The following is a 23,856-nucleotide window of genomic DNA, read 5'->3' as shown; positions in this document are numbered from 1 at the left end:
CAAAGTACAATGTTGAAAGCTACAAGCTCATTTATAATATAACCCTTAAATGAAAGGAATTCTTTGAATTAGAGATTTCTCACTGCAGATTTAGCCAATTATGGTTAGTGAACATTCGTGACATACTCTTAAAATGTTAAATAATGACAGAAAATGAATTATCAAAGCAGCTCACCATGCAGGTTTGATTTTGTAATAAGACTTCCAGCAACAATGGTATTCTGGTATCCTAGTTTCAGTGGAATCAAATCAAATAAAAATCTATTTAAAATCTATAGAACTGAGTTCTAGAGCAACAAGAAAATAAGAGCCCATAAAACTGTTACACCATTTAAAACGTTCTAATCACTTAATTAAAAAATATAAGGCCTTTGTTTGAACAATCCTATTTATGACGGAATGTTCCATTGTGAATGACATATATACATAAAAAAGTAACAATAAAAATTATCTTTCCCTGTTTTACCTTCAAGATCTTCAAGTTCTTTAGGTTTCGCCCAGCGGGATTCTTTCGTTTGAGAATTGTAATAGTAAGGCTTTCCAGAGTCAGATTTGTACTCCTTCCAAGGGCATTTAGATAAAAGTTGCTAAAGCAAAATAAAAACCTTCAGTTAACAGTAATATACTTAGTATCTTTCATCATTCACATCACTGTTTTTACTAGATATTATGAACCCATACAATTCTAAAGCTTGAGAGATGGTGATAATATAAGCTACCAACTACAGGACATTTACTAACTAATGTTAAGTTATTTGAATATATTATGTTTGTCTAAGGTAATGTACCTATTAAGGGGCAAAGACAAGATTCAAAACCAGGTCTATCAGAATTTCAAATCCTATGTGCTCTTGCCATTTACATCCCACCATAGGTAAAAATTACCATCCATATTTCACAAACAGGCTTCTCAAATACTAATACAAGTAGGAAAAACATAAAATTTGGGAGAAACCAAAATCTGATTTTGTTATGCTTAGATTTCAGTTTCACAATTTATTACAAACCTGTGTGAACTACCTTATGTAAGGAAACATTGTTAACTATGATATACTTAAAACCTAATATACAGAACCTGTTAGGGTGGAATGAGAATGCTACTGAAAACTCAAATTTAATCAGTGTCTTGGGCAAATATCTATGTCAGTATTGGGATAAATAAAAAATTTTATCATCTGCCAACTTCCCCTCCCAAGTACTGCTGTTCTATAATTAGTGTGGTGGCCTGGAAAATATTTTTACCTCCTCAAATTCTTAATTAAGAGAAGGAAAAAAAGAATATGCTGCCTACTAGGAAAAAGCTTCAAGTATAGCTTTGAAATGCCAGATCAGCTGTTACTTAGGACTCCAGACTTCGTAATTAAACCACAGGTAATACTGCTTACTTAGTTTATTCCTTCAATCTTATTTTCATATCTGTATATTTTGAACGGTAAAATTTACAACATAAAATGAAATATACATACTTTTGTGAGGGGGGATATTTTCCAAAGAGACCATTTCCCATTCTAAAAGATGGAAGTATTTGTATTTGTAATTTAACTTCATCTCCATTATCCTAGCCCCACTGGAAAAATGTAAGAGCCCAGTAGAAGATATCTGAAATCACTCAGGTTTGCTATAAAGAGGAAAACAAATAAAGGGCAAGCAGAGAGAGAGTACTTTTTTCTTCCAATTTATTCTTTAAATACCTTTCTTAAATTGATACCACCTGACAAAGGTTCCTGAGCAGGGGTAAATATCAGTAAACAAAATTGGTCTGCCTATAAAAGGGAATGAATTTTATTTGTCTTTTTGCTGATTCGTGTAACTGTATAAACCCTTTTCTCCTCTGAATGCCTAAGTAGCATCCTTTTCTGATATAAGCAGTACTATTCTTTGGAAAGCCAAATACCCACCAAAATCCTAAAACAAAAAAAAAAACAAAAAAAAACCCCCAAAACCAATCTATTTAATCTCTAAATTCCAGTCCTCAAACTTTTACCTCAGCAGGAGTTTTAAGATCATCTGGTTTCTCCCAAGTAGACTGTTTTGTTTCAGTATTATAGTAGTAGGTCCTTCCATCAGGTGATTTATGTTCAGTCCACATTGATTTCTAAAGAAAAATAATTATAAAAAGATTTAAATTATTTAACAGTGCCACTGACAGTAAATATCAGTATCATTAGTTTCAAAGCAATATATGAAGAAATTAAAAGTATAAAATGGGCATACTTTTGACAGTTATTTAGAATAATTGATCAATGCAAGTAGGGAGGTAACTGAAAATAGAATATTTTTAAAGTACCTCAAAAGCAGCATGGATCAGTTCAGGTTTTAGGATCTCTCTCCATTCTACAGTCTCAGAATTTTAAGGATATGACTGCTTATAACTATTACACATAAGAAAAACTTTCAGCAACACATATCTATGCCTTTAAAAAAGAATATATGAGCGAGATGCTAATGTAGTATAGGTGGATTGATCATGAGCTCAACAACTCTAACCCAAAGAATATTTACATCAAGTTGGACAAAGTTCTAAATTGACATGTCATAAAGATGGAGGCATCAAAATTAAAAAGGATACTTTTGCATGACAATCAGAACTTAATAATCAACAAGGTGAAATTTAGCAGGGATAAAATGTGAATACAAATGCCTCAACACAAGATGAGTAAGATAAAGTTTTACATGAAACTAGTTTGATACAGAATATAAATCCACTAATGGGGTCCAAAAGAACTACTAAGAAACTACTAAAAGTTGTTAGTAAGATCTCAAGTATCAACAGACATGATAGCTCAAATAAAGGTTGCTTAAGGGGCTTCCCTGGTGGTCCAGTGGTAAAGAATCCGCCTTCCAATGCAGGGGACAGAGGTTCTATCTTTGGTCGGGGAACTAAGATCCCACATGCTGCAGGGCAACTAAGCCCGCAGGCCACAACTAAAGAGCCTACATGCTGCAAACTACAGAGCCCACACGGCACAACTAGAGAGAGGCCCGCGCACTGCAACTAGAGAGAAGCCCACACGCCACAACGAAGACCTGACACAGCCAAAAAAATAAAGAAAATAAATAAATAAAAGGTTGGTTAAGAGTTTTATAAGGTCACCATATATACACATGTGTACAAACACATAATAATAATAATAATAAAAGGGGTTGGGAGGAACCTTTGAGAGATAATAGATGTCTATGGTCTTGGTGATAGTTTCATGGATGTGTATTTATTCACATTTAATATGTACAGCTTTTCATATGTCAATCATCCCTTAAAGTGGTTTTTAAAAAGCAGTTTTACAAAGAATCATGAATGAATGAATTACTGGATGAGATCAAAGGTACTAAGCCCACTTCTGGGCACCAGATTTTTCAGACTAACGTATACTCAAAAAAGGGTTATAAAAATGATCTATACCAAATTTCTTCAAATCTAAAACAAAAGACTGTTGTACATTCCTCTAAGGAAGAAAAGGTAAAATCACTGTCAAACCATCACATTTTTTATCGCTCAGATTTACATTAAACGTTTTGAAAGGAATTATTCTTACTTATTAGACTTAGGTTTTATCCCCTATCACTACTGTGAATACATAAAAAGGAAAATAGGCAAATAAAATAATCTATTCCTTAAACTTTACACTCAGACCCCTTACTGTATCCAAGTTGCTAATGTCCATTATATTTCCACACAATACCATCCATCCCCTGTTGTGTACCAAGAATCCTACTAATAATGCAGCATTTCTTAAAAGCAAAATGAAACAAGCCATAAAATAACTGAAAACCACTGCTACTGGTTCTTACCTTTCTCTGTACATATTTAAAACTGGCTTACCTTTCTTCCCTCCTTATCAAGTTTACTGAGTAATGGAGCAAATCTACTTTTGATTTCTGCTTTGGGAATGTGGCTAAACACATGTGATTCATCGCTTTTCCTACTCTCTCACATAATCAATTTTATTCCTAGCTGATAAAAGAGTTGTGCCATTATTTCTAGGATTTTCTTGCAAACCACTGACACTCAGTCTTCTGATATTGGCACTTTTACTGTTCAGTCATGCACAACTAGGTGATAACTGCTGCCTGGAGAACGAAGATCATAGGACATCATGGATGATAGAATGCATTCCAATTTCAGATGTGTTAAATGTTGAAATAAGCTAACTGAAAACTATATAAGGAACATTTGCAAATTGTGGGGATGGAGAACAAGAAAAGATGACTTAAGGAGGACATAAATCAATGTAATTTTAACAAAAGTAGATGAGGTAAGATGATTATTTTCTGTAATTTCTGAAAAAAGAACTAGAGTTAAGTGAAGGAATTACAGACCGCCATTAGAATTCACAGAAAAGAACTTGACCAAATTTGGGTTGTTTAATACAAAATGGCCCTTCCTATAGAGATTTGTTAAGTCCATTCTGTAAATAGTCTGACACGACCACTTACAGAATCTTATAGATTTCTGAATGATGTACCAGGATGATTAGGTAATTCCAAAGGTGTATTTAAATTCCTTAACTTGTTCTAGTACCTCTGCAGAATATGACAACTATAATCTCTCTGGAGCAAACATTAAATAACTGCTGAAAAATATTTAGCTTGCTGTTATTCACCTATTTTAACATCTTATAATGAAAAAGTGGTGCAGTAAGAGACATATATGGAAGCTTCTTCAATTGTATGCATAATGCTTTATTTCATAAATTAAGTGATGTTATTAAGAGAGATAAAGAGGTCTGTATTTCTTATGTAAAAAAACAATGAACTCAGTACCAACTCAGGATTGCACTAAGAAGAAATCTATTAAGTTCCAAAATTATATTTAAACTTCCCAAGTCACATTTGCTAAAGGAATCAAGGAAAGAGGAAGTTCACCAGAAATAAAAATATGAGATAATGGAATGAAAAAGAAAGGGACTATGTACACTTGACCAAAAACGAGAAGAGAAGTATACAAACTAGTAAAACAAATAGTAAGCAATTTAGTATTCACTATCTATTACTTTATTTGAATTTTACAACTGTACTACAAAGCAGGTAAGGCCATTATCCTCACTTTACAAATTAAAAAATAAAGCCTTAGGAGGGTTAACAACTTGCTCATAGTGATTCAGGAAATAAATGATAAAACTAGAACAATTCAGTAATTTCTGCCTCTAAAAAAACACATTTTACCCACCCTGAAATACTGTTTCAAGCTTGTATTCAGGGACAGTCTAATTATCAATAAGAACAGATGAATTCTGGCCAACTACTAAGTATTAAGCCCTGTACTAATTGCTTTGCATCAATTATCAGTTAATTCTTTTAATAACCCTATGAGACAGGTACCATTTATTATCCCCACTTTATAGAAGAGAAAATGGTGCACAAGAAAGTAAAGTAACATGACCATGGTAACACAGCTAGCTTAAGTTCATTACAACATTGTCCTAGCCCAAACTAAGGTCCTACTATGGATCAAGGCTCCAACTGTTTGCACCAACAGAAATGAAATCATTTCAGACAGGAATATAAATTCTGTACAAATGTCTTAAGCAATACATCAAATTCACTTATAAAAGTCAACTTTGGAGTGGAAAAAGTAATTTATCTGATAAATTTTTCGCTCTTTTTCCTTAGAAATATCTGATCTGCAACTTAAAGTAAAATTATAAAATGTCTTGCTTCTGGCCAAAACTAATAATTAATATTTTAAAAGAAAAATTTAAAAACAAATGTATCTGAATGTTGAGTGTAAGATGAAGAGTGGCATAAAGAATATATCAACAACTAACAACTGGAGAGTTATCTTCATAGTATAAAATATGACCTATGCAAGTAGTTATTAAGTACTGATAGTCATATTAGCATAGTCTATTAATAAGACTCATTATCCTACAAAATTACTATTTTTTTTTTAAACATAAGACCTCTCTAGAGCAATAAGCAAATGCTACCTATCAAAGACTCAGACTGCCTTTGCAAAACTGGGAAAAGCCTAACGAAGACCTAAATGTACATTCTAAATGAGCTAAAGCCAGGACATTACTTTTAACCTTAAGGTTAGTTGCTTTGGGGCACTGCAGGAGTTATTAAGATATTCACTGCTTTGGAGCCTTAGTATTACTCTGCACTTTCATCACAGATGACACCATTCCCAAAACTATTTTCTTACTGACACACTTATTGTACTAATAAAAAACTGATGACACAAATGGCAGTTCTGGACAATCAACCGAAAGTAAACATTTTTACAAACGATAAACTGGGAGTATATATTTACAAAACACGGGATTAAAAAATCATTGCCCTTAACATACACAACTCTGTTACCATCAATAAGAAAAGACATTCTAATGGAAATATAAACATGGCCACTAACAGAACTCAATACAGATAACATAATGGGATGTTCAACTTCATTAGTAAATGAAGAAAGTGCACATTAAAATGAAACGTTCTGGGCTTCCCTGGTGGCGCAGTGGTTGAGAGTCTGCCTGCCGATGCAGGCGACACGGGTTCATGCCCCGGTGCGGGAGGATCCCACATGCCGCGGAGCGGCTAGGCCCCTGGGCCATGGCTGCTGGGCCTGCGCTCCGGAGCCTGTGCTCCGCAGCGGGAGAGGCCACAGCAGTGAGAGGCCTGCGTACCGCAAAAAATAAAATAAAATAAAATGAAACGTTCTGCTCATCAGATGAATGACAAAGAGCAGCTGTACGCAATGTTAAAAGGGTGTGAAGAAAAGGGTACTCTCATGCTACTACTGTTGGGACCAGAAATAGTATTATTTCCCTGAAGGTCAATTTAGTAGTTCTTATCAAATCAAAAATGCAAACATAATCTCTTGATCCCGAAGTTTCACTCTACAAAATCCCATTTGTATAGCTGCAAAGACTGTACAAGGATAGTCCCTACCAGATTACTAATAGTGGTGACAAGACAGAGATAATCAATAACCCCCCAATGACAGTTCAATTACGGTCCATTCATACTACAAACTCTCTTTATAGGTCTATTTTTAATATAATGAAAAATGTCTAAGATGAAGCACTAAATAAAAAAAGCAAAACACTGTAACAAATGATGTAGCAGCAAAATACATACTGAAAATATCTGAAAGGCAAAAACAAAACAAACTCCGAAAACAAAAACCTGGGTATAAGGAAAACAAATGCACATATATAATTATCAAGAGAGCAATTATCAAGAGAGCTAATACACTTTTCAGATTCAAAAAAGCTAGTCAACCATTGGGTTGTGAATTAATTCAGTACATTCAAACTCAAAATGTAAACATTTATACAATGTATAAGCTCAACTGAACAAAACTAAAAGAGAAAAAAATGACTAAATCCAAACACTAAGATAGATAGAAAAATCCCCTCACTACTCTAAATAAGGAAAATAACCACAGACATAGAACAGATTCACAACCAATTTCAAAATTTCCAGGAAATGATTTCCTCCCAAACTACTTCACCAAAATTCACCCAGAAGAAACACGTCACACGTGAATATTCCAATTACCATAGACACAATTGAAATATAACTAACCAGATGATTTTATAGTAGAACCTTATGCAACCTTTAAAGAACAGAGGATTACAATATTATTTCAGATCATAGAAAGAGACGAAAAGCTCTTTTATCAATTAACAAAACTCAACAGAAAAGGTATCAAAAAAAGTAAAGCAGGCAATGTTACTTATAAATATAAATGTAAGAATTTAAATAAAAGCCAAGAGAATCCTCAGTATATACACTCTGACAAAGTAGAATTTATTGTAGAAGTGCAAGGGTAGTTCAATATTGGGATATCTATAAAAGAAAGTATTTCTATTAACAAATTGAAAAAAGAAAACACCACATGATCACACTAACAGACTTGGTACGATCAAATTACATCCTGAATATCATGACAATTCATAAGTCTTTAAAAAAATAAAAACAAAAAATCCTCAAATAATACAATAATAAAGAGAAAAACATTTAAATGATAGTTTATCAAAGGCCAATAAAAATTATCCTAAAGCCACTTCCATTAAAATCATGACCAAAACATAAGTCTGCAATCACTATAATTTGACAAATACACTATGGCAATAAAATTAATGACTGGTATTAAGATTGGGAAAGAGATAAATTCTCTTGCCTTTACTGTTAAAGACTCAAAAAAACACAAAAAACAAAAACTAATTATCCAGTGCCTCTGGTAATCTAGCTGGCTATAAGATAAACATACAAAAATTTTTGAATGACAATAACTAGCTTGTAATAAAAATGGGAAAAATATTCTATTTACAACATAACAAGTTTTTACAAGGTAAAAAGAAATAAAAATAACTATAATAACTGTTTGTCCCACCTAAATAGAAAGAGGGACTTGTATATTGATAAAGATTTAACAGATAAAGAACTTATCCTCAAAATATATGCATTTATTTGCAACTGAGCCTTGAAATACAGAGTAAAAACAGAAAAATATGGGAGAAAAAGATGACTCATCCCTTCAAGTTAAAGATTTTAATATACCCCTTTCCTTAGATGAAAGATATGTCAAGATCCAGAAAAACAAAATAACTTTAAATTATCAGCACAAAAACTTCTAAAATTGGTCTTGACATAGAACATAAAGGAAGCTTTAATAAACTGCAAAGAATCAACATCTTATAGACTGTGCTTTCTGATCATAATGCAAAAAGGTATACCTTATAAAAAAATAAGTCTCTCAAAGGCATGATCAATGAAAGGAACAAGTGATAGGATGGACTTAATTAAAATTAAAGACCTCTGCTCTGCCAAATGCGGTTAAAAGAATGCAAAAAGCCACAAAAAGAAATTATTTGCAAAAGACACATCTGTTAAAGTACCGTTAACCAAAATATATAAAAACTCTTTAAACTTATCATTAAGAAAAATGAGTAGGGACTTCCCTGGTGGTGCAGTGGATAAGGGTCCACCTGCCAGTGCAGGGGCCTCAGGTTCAATCCCTGGTCTGGGAGGATCCCACATGCCACAGAGCAACTAGGCCCATGCACCACAACTGCTGAGTCTGCGCTCTAGACCCCGTGAGCCACAACTACTGAAGCCTGCATGCCTTGAGATGGTGCTCCGCAACAGGAGAAGCCACTGCAAGGAGAGGTCCGCACGCTGCAAAGGAGAGTAGCCCCCGCTAGACACAACTAGAGAAAGCCTGCGTGCAGCAACGAATACCCAACGCTGCCAAAAATAAATAAAATTAAATCTGTAAAAAGAGTAAAAGATCTGGGCACCTCAACAAAAAAAGACATAGATACAAGTAAGCATATGAAAAGATGCTCAATATCATACACTATTACAGAGTTGCAAATTAAAATGAGATGCACCACACACCTATTAAAACGCCAAAAAAATCTAGAACACCGACAATACCAAATGTTAGTGAGGATGTGAAGCGACAGGAACTCTCATTCATTGCTGGTGGGAAGTCAAAATGGTACAGCCACTTTGGAAGACAGTTTGGTAGTTTCTTACAAAAGCAAATATACTATTACTATATGATCAAGCAATCGTGCTCCTTTATGTTTACCCAAATGCGTTGAAAACTTAAGTCCACACAAAAACCTGCACGTTTTTAGCAGCTTTAGTCATAATTGCTAAAACCTAGAAGCAACCAAAATGTCTTTTAGTAGCTGGATGTATAAACAAACTGTGGCATGTCCAGACAACAAAATATTATTCACCTCTATTATAATTATTTTGTTATTCAGTGCTAAAAAGAAATGAGCTATCAAAGAGAAGACATGGAGGAAAATTAAGTGAATGAAGCCAATCTGAAAGGGTCACATACTGTATGATTCTAACTATATGACATCAGGAAAAGGTAAAACTATGGAGACAGTAAAAAGACCAGTGGCTGCAGGGGTTGTGGGTGGAGATGGGGAGAGGGATGAAGAGACAGAGCACAGAGGACTTTTAGTGCAGTGATACATGATACGTGTATCATGAGGGATACACGTCACTAAACATTTGTCAAACTCATGGAATGCATAACACCAAGAGTGAAACCTAATGCAAACTGGACTTTTGGTGATAATGATGTGTCAATGTATGTTCATCAACTGTAGTAAATGTACCACTCTGGGGAGGGATGATGATAGAAGGGAAGGCTATATGTATGTGGGATAGTGGGTATTGGGAACTCTCTACTTTGCACTCAAATCTAAAATTTCTCTAGGAAAAAAAAAAGTCAATTTGGAAAAAAAAACATCTAACATCTGGAAACCAAAAAAACCAACCACTTAATACCGAATAAAAAAAGAAATCAAATGAGGAAAAAAGAAAACAAGATATTGAGAGCTGAATAACAACAAACATTCTTTATGTCAAAACTTAAGGGACTGCCCTGGAGGCACCATGGTTAAGAATCTGCCTGCCGGGAATTCCCTGGTGGAGCAGTGGTTAAGAATCCGCCTAGCAATGCAGGGGACAAAGGTTCGATCCCTGGTCCGAGAAGATTTCACATGCCATGGAGCAACTAAGCCCGTGTGCCACAACTACTAAGCCTGCGTGCCACAACTACTGAAGCCCGTGTGCCTAGAAGCCTGTGCTCCTCAGCAAGATAAGCCACTGCAATGAGAAGCCCACGCACCACAACGAAGAGAAGCCCCTGCTCGCTGCAACTAGAGAAAGCCTGCACGCAGCAGCAAAGACCCAACAGAGCCATATATACATACATACATAAGTAAGTTTATTAAAAAAAAAAACTTAAGCAGCACAGTTAAGGATGTCTGAAAACCAGCGAGCTAAGGACTCAAGATGCTAGAAAAAGAGCAAGAGATTAAGTAATCAAGAAGGAAGTAAAGATGACAACAGAAATTGAATAGTTACCCTCTCCCCTCTTCAAAAAAACCCCCAAAACAAGAAAAGGACAATGATAGCTATTATGATTTCTAACTCTATGCTAAACAATTATTAAACCTCAATAACATAGATAAAAATCTGGAAAAAACATGAAATTATTAGAAGCAATTGAAAACTGGAATAGCCGAATAACCACTAAGGAAACTGAAATGGTAATCCAAAACCATTATCCTCAAAAACTATTAGCGCCAAACTAAACTTTAAAAGCTTTTGCACAGCAAAGGAAACCACTCACAAGGCGAAAAGACAATCTACTGAATAGAAGAAAATATTTGCAAATGATATGACCAATGAGGGGTTAATATCCAAAATATAAACAGCTCATACAACTCAACATCAAAAAACAAAAAATAAACAAAAACCCAAAAAACAACAACAGAAAACAACCCAATGAAAATTGGGCAGAAGACTCGAATAGACATTTTTCCAAAGAGGAAATGCAGATGGCCAACAGGCACATGAAAAGAGATGCTCAACATCAGTAATCAATCATCAGGGAAATGCAAATCAAAATCATAATGAGGTATCATCTCACACATGTCAGATGGCTAGCATCAAAAACAATGCAAATAACAAATGTTGGCAAGAACATGGAGAAAAGGGAACCCTCGTAAATGTTGGTGGGAATGTAAACTGGTACAGCCACTGTGGAAACCAGTATGGAGGTTTCTCAAAAAAACTAAAAATAGAACTACCATATGACATAGCAATTCCACTCCTGGGTATATATCCAAAGAAAATAAAAACAGTAATTTGAAAAAATACATGCACCCCTATGTTCACAGCAGCATTATTAACAATTGCCAAGATAAGGAAGGAACCTAAGTGTCTATAAACAAATGAATGGATAAAGAATATGTCTCTCTCTCTCTCTCTCTCACACACACACACACACACACACACACACACACACACACACACACACACACACTGGAATACTACTCAGCCATAAAAAAGAATGAAATTTTGCCATTTGCAGCAACATGGATGGACTTCAAGGGCATTATGCTAAGTGAAATATGTCACACAGAGAAAGACAAATACTGTATGATATCACTTACATGTGGAATCTAAAAAATACAACTAGTGAATATAACAAAGAAGAAGCAGACTCACAGATACAGAGAACAAACTGGTGGTTACCAGTGGGGAGAAGGAAGGGGTGAGGGTCAGTACAGGTGTAGGGGATTAAGAGGTACAAACTGTTTTGTATAAAATAAACTACAAAGATATATTGTACAACATGGGGAATATAGCCAATATTTTACAATAACTAAATGGAGTATAAATTTTAAAAATTGTAAATCACTATACTGCACACTTGTAACATATATTATTATACAGCAACTATGATTTAATTTAAAAAAAAAAGTGTTAGGTCCAGTCAGTTTTTAGTTCTGTTCTACCAAGCATTAAGAAATAAGTTATTTATTAAGTTGTTCTAAGGACCAGAAAAGAGAGATTATTCTCCAGAAACAAGCAACCTAAAAAAGATACTAGCAAACTAAATTCAGAAGAAATTAAACACATGTGTATGCACATATACATACGGCTAAATACACATAATGAATAACTAGGGTTCATCTTAGTGATGTAAAGATGGCAATGTCAGAAAACTTATCCATGTACTTTCACATTGACAGAGTAGAAAAGAAATATCATATGATGATCTTAGTTGACATGGAAAAAAACACTGAAGAATTTAAAAAATAAGTACATATTGAACACTATCAGCAAACCAGGAATAGAAGAAAGCTTCAACTTAACATAGATTGCATACCAAAAAACTATAGTAAACATCATATTTAATGGAGAAATTTTAAACTTATTCCCTTTAGGAGAGGAAAGAAGACAAGATGCCAGTTTATCACTGCTACCACTCACCATAGCACTAGAGGTTCTGCCTGAAACAATAGTAGACACAAATATGAGGACCAGAAGAGAAGGAGCCAAAAGTGTCATTTGAGGGTAGTAGTATTACACAGAAAACTCACTAAGCAACAAGAGTTCAGCAAGCCTGCTGGATAAGCACATAGAAAAATGATAACATAAAGCACAACAAATTCAAAATGGCTCCAAATCTTATACAGTATCTGTAATCTAACAGAATGAAGAATGCACAAGCCTTTAATGGAAAATATTTAAAACTCTATCATAAAACAGACTTAAAAGACTGAACTATAGCAGTTGGCCCTCCATATCAGTGGATTCAACCAACCACAGATTGAAATTCCAGAAATCTCCAAAAAGCAAAACTTGAATTTGCTGTAATCTGGTAACTTTACACATTTACATGGTATTATTGCATTTAGCTTTACTGTGTTTCGCAGATTATTGCCTTTTTAAAAAACTGAATGTTTGTGGAAACACTCTGTGGAGCAAGTCTATTAGCGCCACTTTTCCAACAGCATTTGCTCACTTTGTTGTCTCTGTGCTACCTTTTGGTTACTGTTACAATATTTCAAACTTTTTCATTATCATATTTGTTATAGTGATCTGTGATCAGTAATCTTTAGATTATGACTTGCTAAAGGCTCAGATGATTGGTTAACATTTTCTCACAATAAAGTATTTTTAAATTAAGGTATATACATTGTTTTAGACATAATGCTATTGCACACTTAATAGCCTACAGTGTAGTGTAAACATAACTTTAATATGCACTGGGAAACCAAAAACTTCGTGACTGACATTCACTTTATTGCAGTGGTCTGGAACTGAACCAATAACTGAGATAGGCCTGCAGTGAGCACCTCAACCTGCACAGCACTGGCACCAGGTGCTATGCAGAAAAAGCTATTTCTGTTTAGAGAGCCTGTCAGAATGACTGATTAGAGAGATCCAAACAGTCAATTTCTTCTAATAAATGTCAAGGCAACTAATACCTGAATTTTTGACTCCAGAAGGCAAAAAGAATGGCGAGGACAGCAGAGGAAACCTAGGGAAGTGGCTCTCTTGGATCTGCTTGACCACAGATTAAATACACAGGAATTTCTCTTGCCAGGTACATATTCATGGCCTGAATTACACAGAATGTTCATTAGAGTTCTGGTTAGAACCATGTTTTGCTATCCGTAAACCACCACTCATTGTAAGGGAGTCTAAAAGGAAGCTAAAGTAATTCTGAACTAGTTCCTCATGCTTCGGAATAGAAAGCAAGTGGGACTACATCAAACTGAAAAGCTTCCACACAGTAAACAGAGTGAAAATATAACCTCTGAATGGAAGAAAATACTTGCAAACCATACATCTGATAAGGGGTTAATATCCACAATATAAAAGAAACTTCTACAAATCAACAGCAAAATACCACAAATAATCCAATTAAAGAATGGGCAAAAAAGACATACAAATGGCCAACAGATATATAAAAAGATACTCAACATCACTAATCATCAGAGAAACATAAATCAAAACCATAATGAGATTTCACCTCACACTTGTCCGGATGGCCATTATCAAAAAACCAAGAAAAACAAATGTTGGCAAGGATGTGTAGAAATTGGAACCCTCCTACACTGTTGGTGGGAATGTAAATTGTATAGCCACTATGGAACAGTATGGAAGTTCCTATAAAAAGTTCACTGGAACATCATTTTTAGTAGCTAAGATATGGAAATAACCTAAATGTACATGGATGAATGAATAGATAAAGATACATATAAAATGCACATACACACAAGGAAAACTATTCAGCCATAAAAAAAGAATGAATGAAATCTTGCCATCTGCAACAGCACGGATGGACCTTGAAAGCATTATACTAAGTGAAATAAGCCAGAGAGAGAAAGACAAGTATCGTATGATCTCACTTACATGTAGATTCTGAAAAACGAAACAAAAAAACCAAGTTCCTAGAAACAGAGAACAGACTGATGATTGCCATAGGGGAGGATGGTTTGAAGGTGTGGGAGAAATGGGTGAAGAGAGTCAAAATCTACGAACTTTTAGCTATAAAATAAGTAGGTCATGAGGGATAAAATGTACAGCATGGTGACTCTAGTTAATAATACTATATTACATCTTTGAAGAGTAAAGTCCTCCTCACACGCACACACACACAAAATTTTGTTACTATGTGTGGTGATGGGTGAACTACTTATTTTTGGTAAGCATTTTGTAATGTATACAAATATTGAACCATTGCATTATACATGTGATACTAATATAATACTGCATGTCAATTATAAAATAAGGATGAAGATCAAGAAAAAAAGAAAAAACACAGAAAAAAGCTACACAAAAAAATTTCATAAGCTTTTCCCAATATATATGTGTCTTAGACATATATCCAAGTAAGCACCTACTGGGGAGGGTGGACTGGAGTAAAGGGAAAAAGAATAAAGGAAAGAATAAAGGGAAAAAATATGAGGGAACCACCACGGATCAACAATAATGACCATAGCCTGAAAAGCACAAGTAACTGAAATTTGTGTACCTGAAATCAAAAAAGAATAAAACAACAGCAAGTTTTCAAATAAATACACAATATTTTTGGATGGGAAAGTTTAGTTGAAAAGTATGAATATGTCAGTTCTCTTAAAATGGAAAGAATTAAATTAATCTCAGATAAAAACACAATTTTTGCCTTTTGAGCATGTCTCTTTGTGTGTATTTAAAGACTGCTTTTGTTGGGGGACAGGGAAATTCATATGCTAATATATGAAAATAGCAAAAGACATAATGAAAAGAGAAACCATGAAAGACTTGTCTTATTAAATATTAAATCTACTCTAATCAGAAAAAAGTGTAATATTGAATTAGAAATAGAGTGGAAAAGAAAACCCAGAAATGGATGTCAGAATGTGAGAATTTAATATATGACAAAAAAGATATTTCAATTAAGTGAGGAAAAAAAAACAGTTTGACAGACAACTGACACAACCAAAATATTAATCATGGTGGTTCCCTCATGGTAGAAAAACTTAGGGTAATTTACTTTCTTCTTTTTAACTAATTAAGTCTGCTACATTTTCCTGCCAGTGAGCCCATATTATTACTATTATTTTTTTTTGTGGTATGCGGGCCTCTCACTGTTGTGGCCTCTCCCGCTGCGGAGCACAGGCTCCGGACGCGCAGGCCCAGCGGCCATGGCCCACGGGCCCAGCCGCTCCACGGCATGTGGGATCTTCCCAGACCAGGGCACGAACCCATGTCCCCTGCATCGGCAGGCGGACTCCCAACCACTGCACCACCAGGGAAGCCCGAGCCCATATTATTTAAGTAAGCAGGAAAAACATGAAGCTATTATTAGTCAAAAACAGAAAAGACACTTATAATGGAAGAATACCAAATGGATATTTTATAACCATTCAATTTTAAAGCAAAAGATAAAAGTTTAAAATATTTAAATACAGGTCACAATTAAACGTCCTTCACCCCAAATTTAAAATACTAACATACTTAAAATTCACTCACAGATTTCTACATTTTCTCAACCATATGAGGATAACAGCTACCTCTCAGGACTACTGTTTTGATGAAATGAGATTGCACACATAAACTCTTCACTGAGCTTTAAGGAATTAAAAAAAAAAACAAAAAAACCTTGTTGATTCCCATACCGCTGATTAAGTCCCACAAAAATTAGATTTTAAAATAAATCATTCAAATAAATTTTCAACCTTTGGCATAGAAAATAAAGGAAAAGGGTTCAACTTAGTAGATAATCTTCAAAACAGAAATAAGCATCAAAGTAGTAGGCTAAAGAAGCATAATGAAATAAATATATTCCAAAGGTACTTACTGCACCGGATGTTGTACCTAAAAAAAAAATTTTTTTGGAACAATATTACAATGTGATAAATCATGCTCTCCTTGAGTTAACAGTGTTAAAATATTTATTCATACTATTTTTTCCTCCTCATCCCATCACACTAAATATCCTAAGACTGTCCCATATCACCTATGTACTTGCTCTCTTTCCCACAAGAAAAACATGGATAGTGCAAAGCACTTTCAGAATTAAGTTGGCACTTTGAACTTTCAATCTGCAAACTCACTTGGGAGCTGTTTGAGAAGTATTCACACCCTTGCCTTTTGTTTCTCCTTTTCTTGCTAAATAGGTGTTTATCTTAACTAATTCCTGTTTCTCTGCTATACTGCTGAAGTACAGTAATGTGTCAGAACTCTGATTCTATGCTTTAGATTTCTGACAAGTTTAATTATCTAGGTTCCAAACATGTGCTGTACAATACAGAATCCTTTAGCCACCACATATCCCTGTTTAAACTAACATTTAAATTAATTAAGATTAAATACAATTTTAAAATTCAGTTCCTTCTTTGCACTAGCCACGTTTCAAGTCCTCAATAATTACATGTGGCTGTGTTTACTGTATACAACACTACAGATTACAGAACATTTCTACACTTACAGAAAGTTCTATTAGATGGTACTGTCCTAAACTACTATTAAAGCCATCTTAAGACATAAGGGGAAATCCCTATTAGTCACAAAGTTCATATGAATAATCTTTAATTTAGGAAACTAGTAGCTTAAAACTATATGTAAAAAAAACAAGAGACTGTAAAAAGGAAATAGAACTAAGTACATATATACTGAGAACAATTAAAAAAAAAGCTAGTATGGAACATCAATAATAGAGTCAAAGCATTTAAAAGTAACTAAAAAAAACTTTAAGGTAATTTTCCAGGATTATTTAGGGTAATAGTAACCACCTCTAGATATCTAAATAGGCTAAAATACTATTCTAAGGTATTGATATATCAGAGGTATTGATATATCAGAACATCATTACAGCTTAAATAATGAAATCTGTGAAACATCTTAGAAAGATCAATTATGGCCCATATAAACCTCCAGGAAAGCACATAGTGCATTTTAAACATATTTCGACCCATAATGTTCAAAAGAAAAAATGTTTTGGCATAATCATGGGACAAAGTTCAACATGTGGAATACTAAATTATATGGAAAATCACTTACTCATGTATAATTGAAGCATTATTATATGTTAAAGTCACACTAGTCATAATAAACACTTATTGGTAACCAGCTGAAAAAAAATATTATCACAGGGCTTACAAACTGCAATGACTATAAGGACCAAGCAGGTACCAGAAAAATTACTGAAGTAGTCCAGAAGGCTCAGAGTACATGCTAGATATCTGAAGTATGGAGTTGCTACCCATTCCACAATGTTTGCTGAGTGCAAATATGGACTCAACCAGAATTTTCCATTCAAATATTCTTTGAGTATCTACTGTGTTGAGAAAGACCACTGTAAATAATAAAAGTTCAGATCATCCAACTTTTCAAGATAAATTATATTTTTGTATAGAATGATAAATTCAATCTTTATGTAAGCCTGCAGACTTTAAATGTTAGCAACTAATTATAAAATTTAAAAACATCACGTGGGCCAAAGTATATCTGAAGACCAAATCTGGTCTCAGAACTCCTATATCTAAAATTATGATAATTTCTTATGGATTTCCATTTTCCACTGCTTAAAAAAAAAAAATCAGGAGCTGATTATAGTGCCCAAGAGACACTGTTTTATTCCTCACTATAATACGGTTGCTACTGTCCAAATTAAGTCTAATATATATCACCATAAATGGTATACATACCTGCTGCTACATCCATATTATTTACTCCTGGCTGTAAGAAAAAAAATGAAATTAGTAACATTCACCTTGCTTAAACCGTATTTTATATATGATTCTCTTAAAGCATAATCAGTCCCCTCTATGTATCAATTCTCTAGCCACTGAATCAGATTCTTGGAGAAGCTTTAGTGATCTCAGTTCCCTGAGCTTGCTATAAATTGTAAAAAAAATAAAAATAAAAATAAAAATTGCACTAATCTGGGCCTACTGAAGCACTTTAATCTTAAGTGTTCTATTTATATAATTATCAGTTATATAAAGATCCACAACCCTTTACCCACAATTCTAAGATCCAAAAAGCTCTGAAAAACAAGGTTTTTTTTTTTTTTTTTTAAAGTTTGGCACCAAAACTCATCAGTGGCAAAACCTATCCTGAATGATATGAACTGTTTACAGTCTTATTTATCCCACATCAGAATGAGTATCTTTAAGTTCTGCTTTAGAAATATTGTGTTGGAAATTAAAGTGCACAGCCCAAGATCCTGTGGGAAATTTTTACATAATTATTATATACTATATGCAATGTATTACTTTATAATATAAAAAAATTTTTGAAATGTATCTGGCCCTAGGAGTTTTGGATACGACACTGCAAACCTACCCCAGTGGAGTATGCCACATCTGTTCATTATAACTAACTAATAAATAAGTCATGTTAATTTGAATATAATAATGATTTCTATATTGCTATACCACCCAATAAGGAAGATAAGAGTATTCAAAGATTTTCTAAGTAATGTGCCACAGATGAAGTCTCATGAAATGTGGATTTCAAATGAAATCTTCTGATTTTTAAGTTTAGGATCTAGTATTAAATCACATCCTATCAATTTTTAATTAGTATATGGTAAAACAAGTGTCTGCCCTTTAAGATTAGAATGCTACAAGAGCAATAAAATGCTTCTGGCTAACGAATTATGCTTTTTAGAATTCTAGACTTGTTTAATGTAGAATTAATTTAATAACTAAGGATGTACAACAATTATAAATATAGGAAAAAATGTAAATGTCTGGCTGGATTCAAGAAACTAAAAATAATAGTCCATGTAATTCCCATCGTATAGTACTTGGGAGGCACTTAAAAAGCTAACATGATTGCCTACAAAATACATATGTTACCTCAAAGACAAAAGAAATCAAAACATCACAGAAAACAGTTACTTTCACAAGATTACCGGTAGGGCAGGCTGCATGGAAGCCTGAGACATATGAGACATCATCATTCCAGGCATTACTGAAGACATCATTCCAGGCATCTAGAACAAAAGTAAAAAAAGATTACTATATAAGACCAAAGCACCTAATAGGATTTTAAGAATCTATCTGGTTATCAAAACTAATATGTACAACTTAGGATTAAAACCCAGTGAATACTATACTACATGAATAGTATGCTTAGTAAGTGCTTGTTGAATGAATGAAGTATTTTTTAATGACCTATTTTAATACTTATGTCATTATTTATATGTATTGTCATAATTATTTTAATACATTTAAAAGTTTAGACTATTGTATGTTATTTGTAACTTAAAATTTAAGACTATTAATTTCCTTTTAATTTTAACTCAACACCCAAGTTTTTCTCTTCTTTGGAGCAAGGCAAAAAAAAATTTTTCAGTGTTTCTCACCTTTGATTTTTAATACCTGATTAAATAATTTTTATAACCATCTGGTCTTTTTAAAACTTCTAGCTCAAAGGTGCTTATAATTCAGTGACTTTAAACAAATACATAAAAAACAGACTTTTCTAACTCAAATCATCTATGCTCTCTCTTATAAAGAAAAACTTAATAAAGCACATACACACATGCATATCTGGGGAAAGAATATATTAGTTTGGGGGCTTAAACTCATCTACCAATAACTGTTATCCAAATCTATGAATCAATCTTCACTACTTAGTATGAATAAAAATCATGAAGATTAACATAAATTTCCAAAGGATTCTGACGCAATGTTCACATATATTAGTATAATCTCACATCATAACTTTAATCTTAATATGAACGAATGTAAGGAAAACATGAAGGGAGATAAAATTATACAAAACAATCATAGGTACTGGAACAAGGTAACCAGTTATTCAACAGTTTTAAATTAAATGAACAATCTGTGAAATAGGAACAACAAAAAAGAAATAAGCATATTGGTCAACAGGAATATATAAAGCCTACTAAAGGTAGAAAACACTTGAACACTGACGTTTATTACTTGTGAAAGTCAACTCATGAAGCAAAACCAGGCTAAATTATCATTAAAATGAAGTAGCATGGTACTAATGGATGAAAAAAACAAAAGCCCTTTCCCACAAAACATTCAATAAACTGTTTAAACATCACTAAACAAGAACTTGACTAGAAGTGTGACTAGAACCTGAAATACAGGTCAAATGATAGTTTAAAAAAATAAAGTACAGAATTTGAAAGCAAAGCAGTGACAAGCCTCTACAACTCAAACTAACAGAATGAGAACTAGGCTTTTTCCCCTTCTCCCCTCAACAGATATACCCTCACAATTAATTCTGCTTTAGGCTAATAGCAAATATGTTTCAATTCTTTTAAGAACTAAGTAATTATGGGGGGAAGCATGGTGGGCAACAGAGAGAAATGGCTTGCTATTAAAATGGTCTGCATATAAAATCAAAAGCTAATAACATGTCCAAAAACTAGACTTCTAATCTAAATGGAGAACCTGGAATTTGAAAACTTAAGAGAAAAATGAATCAAAGTTTTTTCTCATAAGAATTAAAGACTGTGGGGGGAGGGATAAACTGGCAGTATGGGATTAACAGATGTACTCTACCATACATAAAATAGATAAACAGTAAGGATTTACTGTATAGCACAGGGAACTATATTCAGTATCTTGTAATAAACTATGAGAAAGAATCCAAAAAATATAGACACATACATATATATATGTATAACCTAATCACTTTGCTGTACACCTGAAACTAACACAATATTGTAAATCAACTATACTCCAATTAAAAGAAAAAAAAGAAAAGGAAATTCCACATTAAGCAAATATCAAAACTATGGCTACAAAGACTTTGTGGCAACATGAAAAATGCTTCTGACTCCATGTTAAGAGAAAAAAGTCATAATCAAAATTGTGTGTACACTACAATTAAAATTTTTAAACACAGATGTACATACAATAAAATTTGGAATAAAATTTACCAAAAATGATAATAGTTACATTAGGGAGATGGAATATGGGTTATTTATTTTTCATTCTACTTTTCAAACTTTCTGGAATGATGTCTTTAAAACTAAACATGTAAATTAAAAGAATTGTGTGCTAAATCTTAAAAAAAAGAATTAAAGACATTTAAAAAGGGGGTAAAATCTCCATCATGCAACACAGCATTTCCACACGATAGCAGTACAAATGACTGTACAAATAAATGTAATTTCAAATTAAAGTACTCTACTTCATAAGATAGTGATCAAAGCCCATCCAAAACCAAAGCACAAAAGAGCTTACATGTAACAAATGTTTACTAGACCAGGCAATGACACAGCAAACAATATTTGAAAATCATTAAAGAACAGAATTTGACAGAGTTCTCTCAATTGTTCTTCTTCCCACACTTCAAATTTTAAAACATCTCAAAAATTTGCCTTTAGACTAGAACTCATGGCATCAGTTATATAATGAGATTTAATGTCAAATAAAAAGCTAAATTCTCCCTCTGTATCTCTGTAAATTCTGAGGGGTAGCAACTAGTTAAGCTTGTTCAACCTGACGAAAATTGGCAAGATTCTTAAATTATGTACAACCGAATATTCTAAAAGTAAATAGATAATTCTAAAGCAAAACTGTGATGTTATTAACATGAAACCAAAGAACAAAAATATAAATACTATGTTTTTATGAAAAGCTATTACAAGAATTTGGCCTGTTTCCCAAAGCCTGAGGAATCTTTTGTGGAAATGTTATGATTTCCATTTTTCATTAATTCTAGGATACACCTAATATGGAGATCCATGTGTCAACCCGTCTGACTGAAGTTGAATTCTTTCAGAGGATTTGTGTTGACTTCAGCCAGTCACTTGGCAGCACCATCAACCTGAGACCATTAAAAATTTCTAAGTTATTTATTTACTTGTTTTAACACCACACTGATAATGGGAATACAGGCTGCAAGTTTATGAGAGAATTGGCGTGTGGTTTAAATCCTCAGAAGTGATTTTTCCCTCCTTTTGCCCAATAAACAAAGTTGAGACATTCAAGTTACTTTGCTGTCCTTTTTTCCATAGCAGATTTACTTCTTGCTTCACACGGAGGGAATAGCCCTTTGGCATCCCAGCTTTATTCGTAGACTTCTCATTTGTTTTTTCCCACGCAGGGCACCTAATATAATGGAGTGTCTCATCAATGATGACATCTTAAATTCAATGAAAACAGGATGTTGGTTCAAAATGGTTACCGGGACAAATTCTTAACATAGTTGCTACAGTAATGCCACAATAAATTCCACAAGCCAGATCATTCTTAAAGCTACAAAGTGGTAGCTCATACTAAGCTTATTGTGAAGCACGCTATAAAATTACAATAACCTTGTAGAGCTTCATAAATTTCCATTTAAGCTACTTTGGCAAATATATTAAGTGCTGTAATTAAGCATTTCAGTTGTTAGGAGACAGAGAAAGAATGATTAAGGGTGAAAGACATGTATGTGAGATGTAAGCTAAATTGCCTAAAATATTAAACATCTAAATTTAATGGGACACTTCGGCACCTTTAAAAAGTAACTCAGATATACAACTTGATATGCTTTATTCAGAGTGGCCAACGATTTGTGTGATATGTTTCTATTTCTCTTCTTTTAATGATAAAAGTTAAATCAAGAAGAATCTCTTGAAAATTCTAAGAGTCACCCATTTGAAGAAAATTAAAAATGAGTAAAAACTAGGGAGCACCACACAATCCGCTCAGTCATTCTTAGCATCCCAGTTTAGAAAATGTCTAATGTTAGATAAAAACAAGCATGATTCATTGATCACTCTAGATATCTGAATTATAAAAAAAGGTACAGTAATAAAAGCAATCCTATCAGTGCTACAGCAAATTAGTTATACAAAATGTAAATTAGCCCAATTTTATTAGGATATGAAAACAAAAGTGTACATCTTCATGTGGGCACCTCAAAAGTTCTTTTCTTCGTAATTATTTCCTGAAGTTTTTCCTGCTGGAAAGAAATCACAATCTAACCAATTTTTTGTCTAAATATTAACTCTTGAATTTGGTTGATTTTTTTTTTTTTTTTTTTTTTTCAGTACGCGGGCCTCTCACTGTTGTGGCCTCTCCCGTTGCGGAGCACAGGCTCCAGAGGCGCAGGCTC

General features: G+C 33.6%; 1 protein-coding gene across 4 annotated transcripts in view; it reads right to left on the bottom strand.

Moving 5' to 3' along the window:
• The window catches only part of PRPF40A (pre-mRNA processing factor 40 homolog A), a gene marked incomplete at its 5' end in the record, with an annotated part of 57,040 nt that overhangs the window by 22,120 nt on the left and 11,064 nt on the right, over window positions 1-23,856 (bottom strand). For all 4 annotated transcript variants that reach the window (XM_081242087.1, XM_081242088.1, XM_081242089.1 and 1 more), the window contains 6 exons: window positions 176-229; window positions 467-587; window positions 1,985-2,095; window positions 16,619-16,635; window positions 18,468-18,498; window positions 19,682-19,762. In XM_081242087.1, the coding sequence (XP_081098213.1) occupies window positions 176-229; window positions 467-587; window positions 1,985-2,095; window positions 16,619-16,635; window positions 18,468-18,498; window positions 19,682-19,762 (415 nt within the window). The remainder of the gene's footprint in view (window positions 1-175; window positions 230-466; window positions 588-1,984; window positions 2,096-16,618; window positions 16,636-18,467; window positions 18,499-19,681; window positions 19,763-23,856) is intronic.

The sequence above is a fragment of the Mesoplodon bidens genome, assembly GCF_964165515.1.
Source record: "Mesoplodon bidens genome assembly, chromosome: 8".
NCBI lineage: Eukaryota > Metazoa > Chordata > Mammalia > Artiodactyla > Ziphiidae > Mesoplodon > Mesoplodon bidens.
Note: the sequence above shows the minus strand (reverse complement) of the source record. Positions and strands in the feature narration are given on the sequence as shown.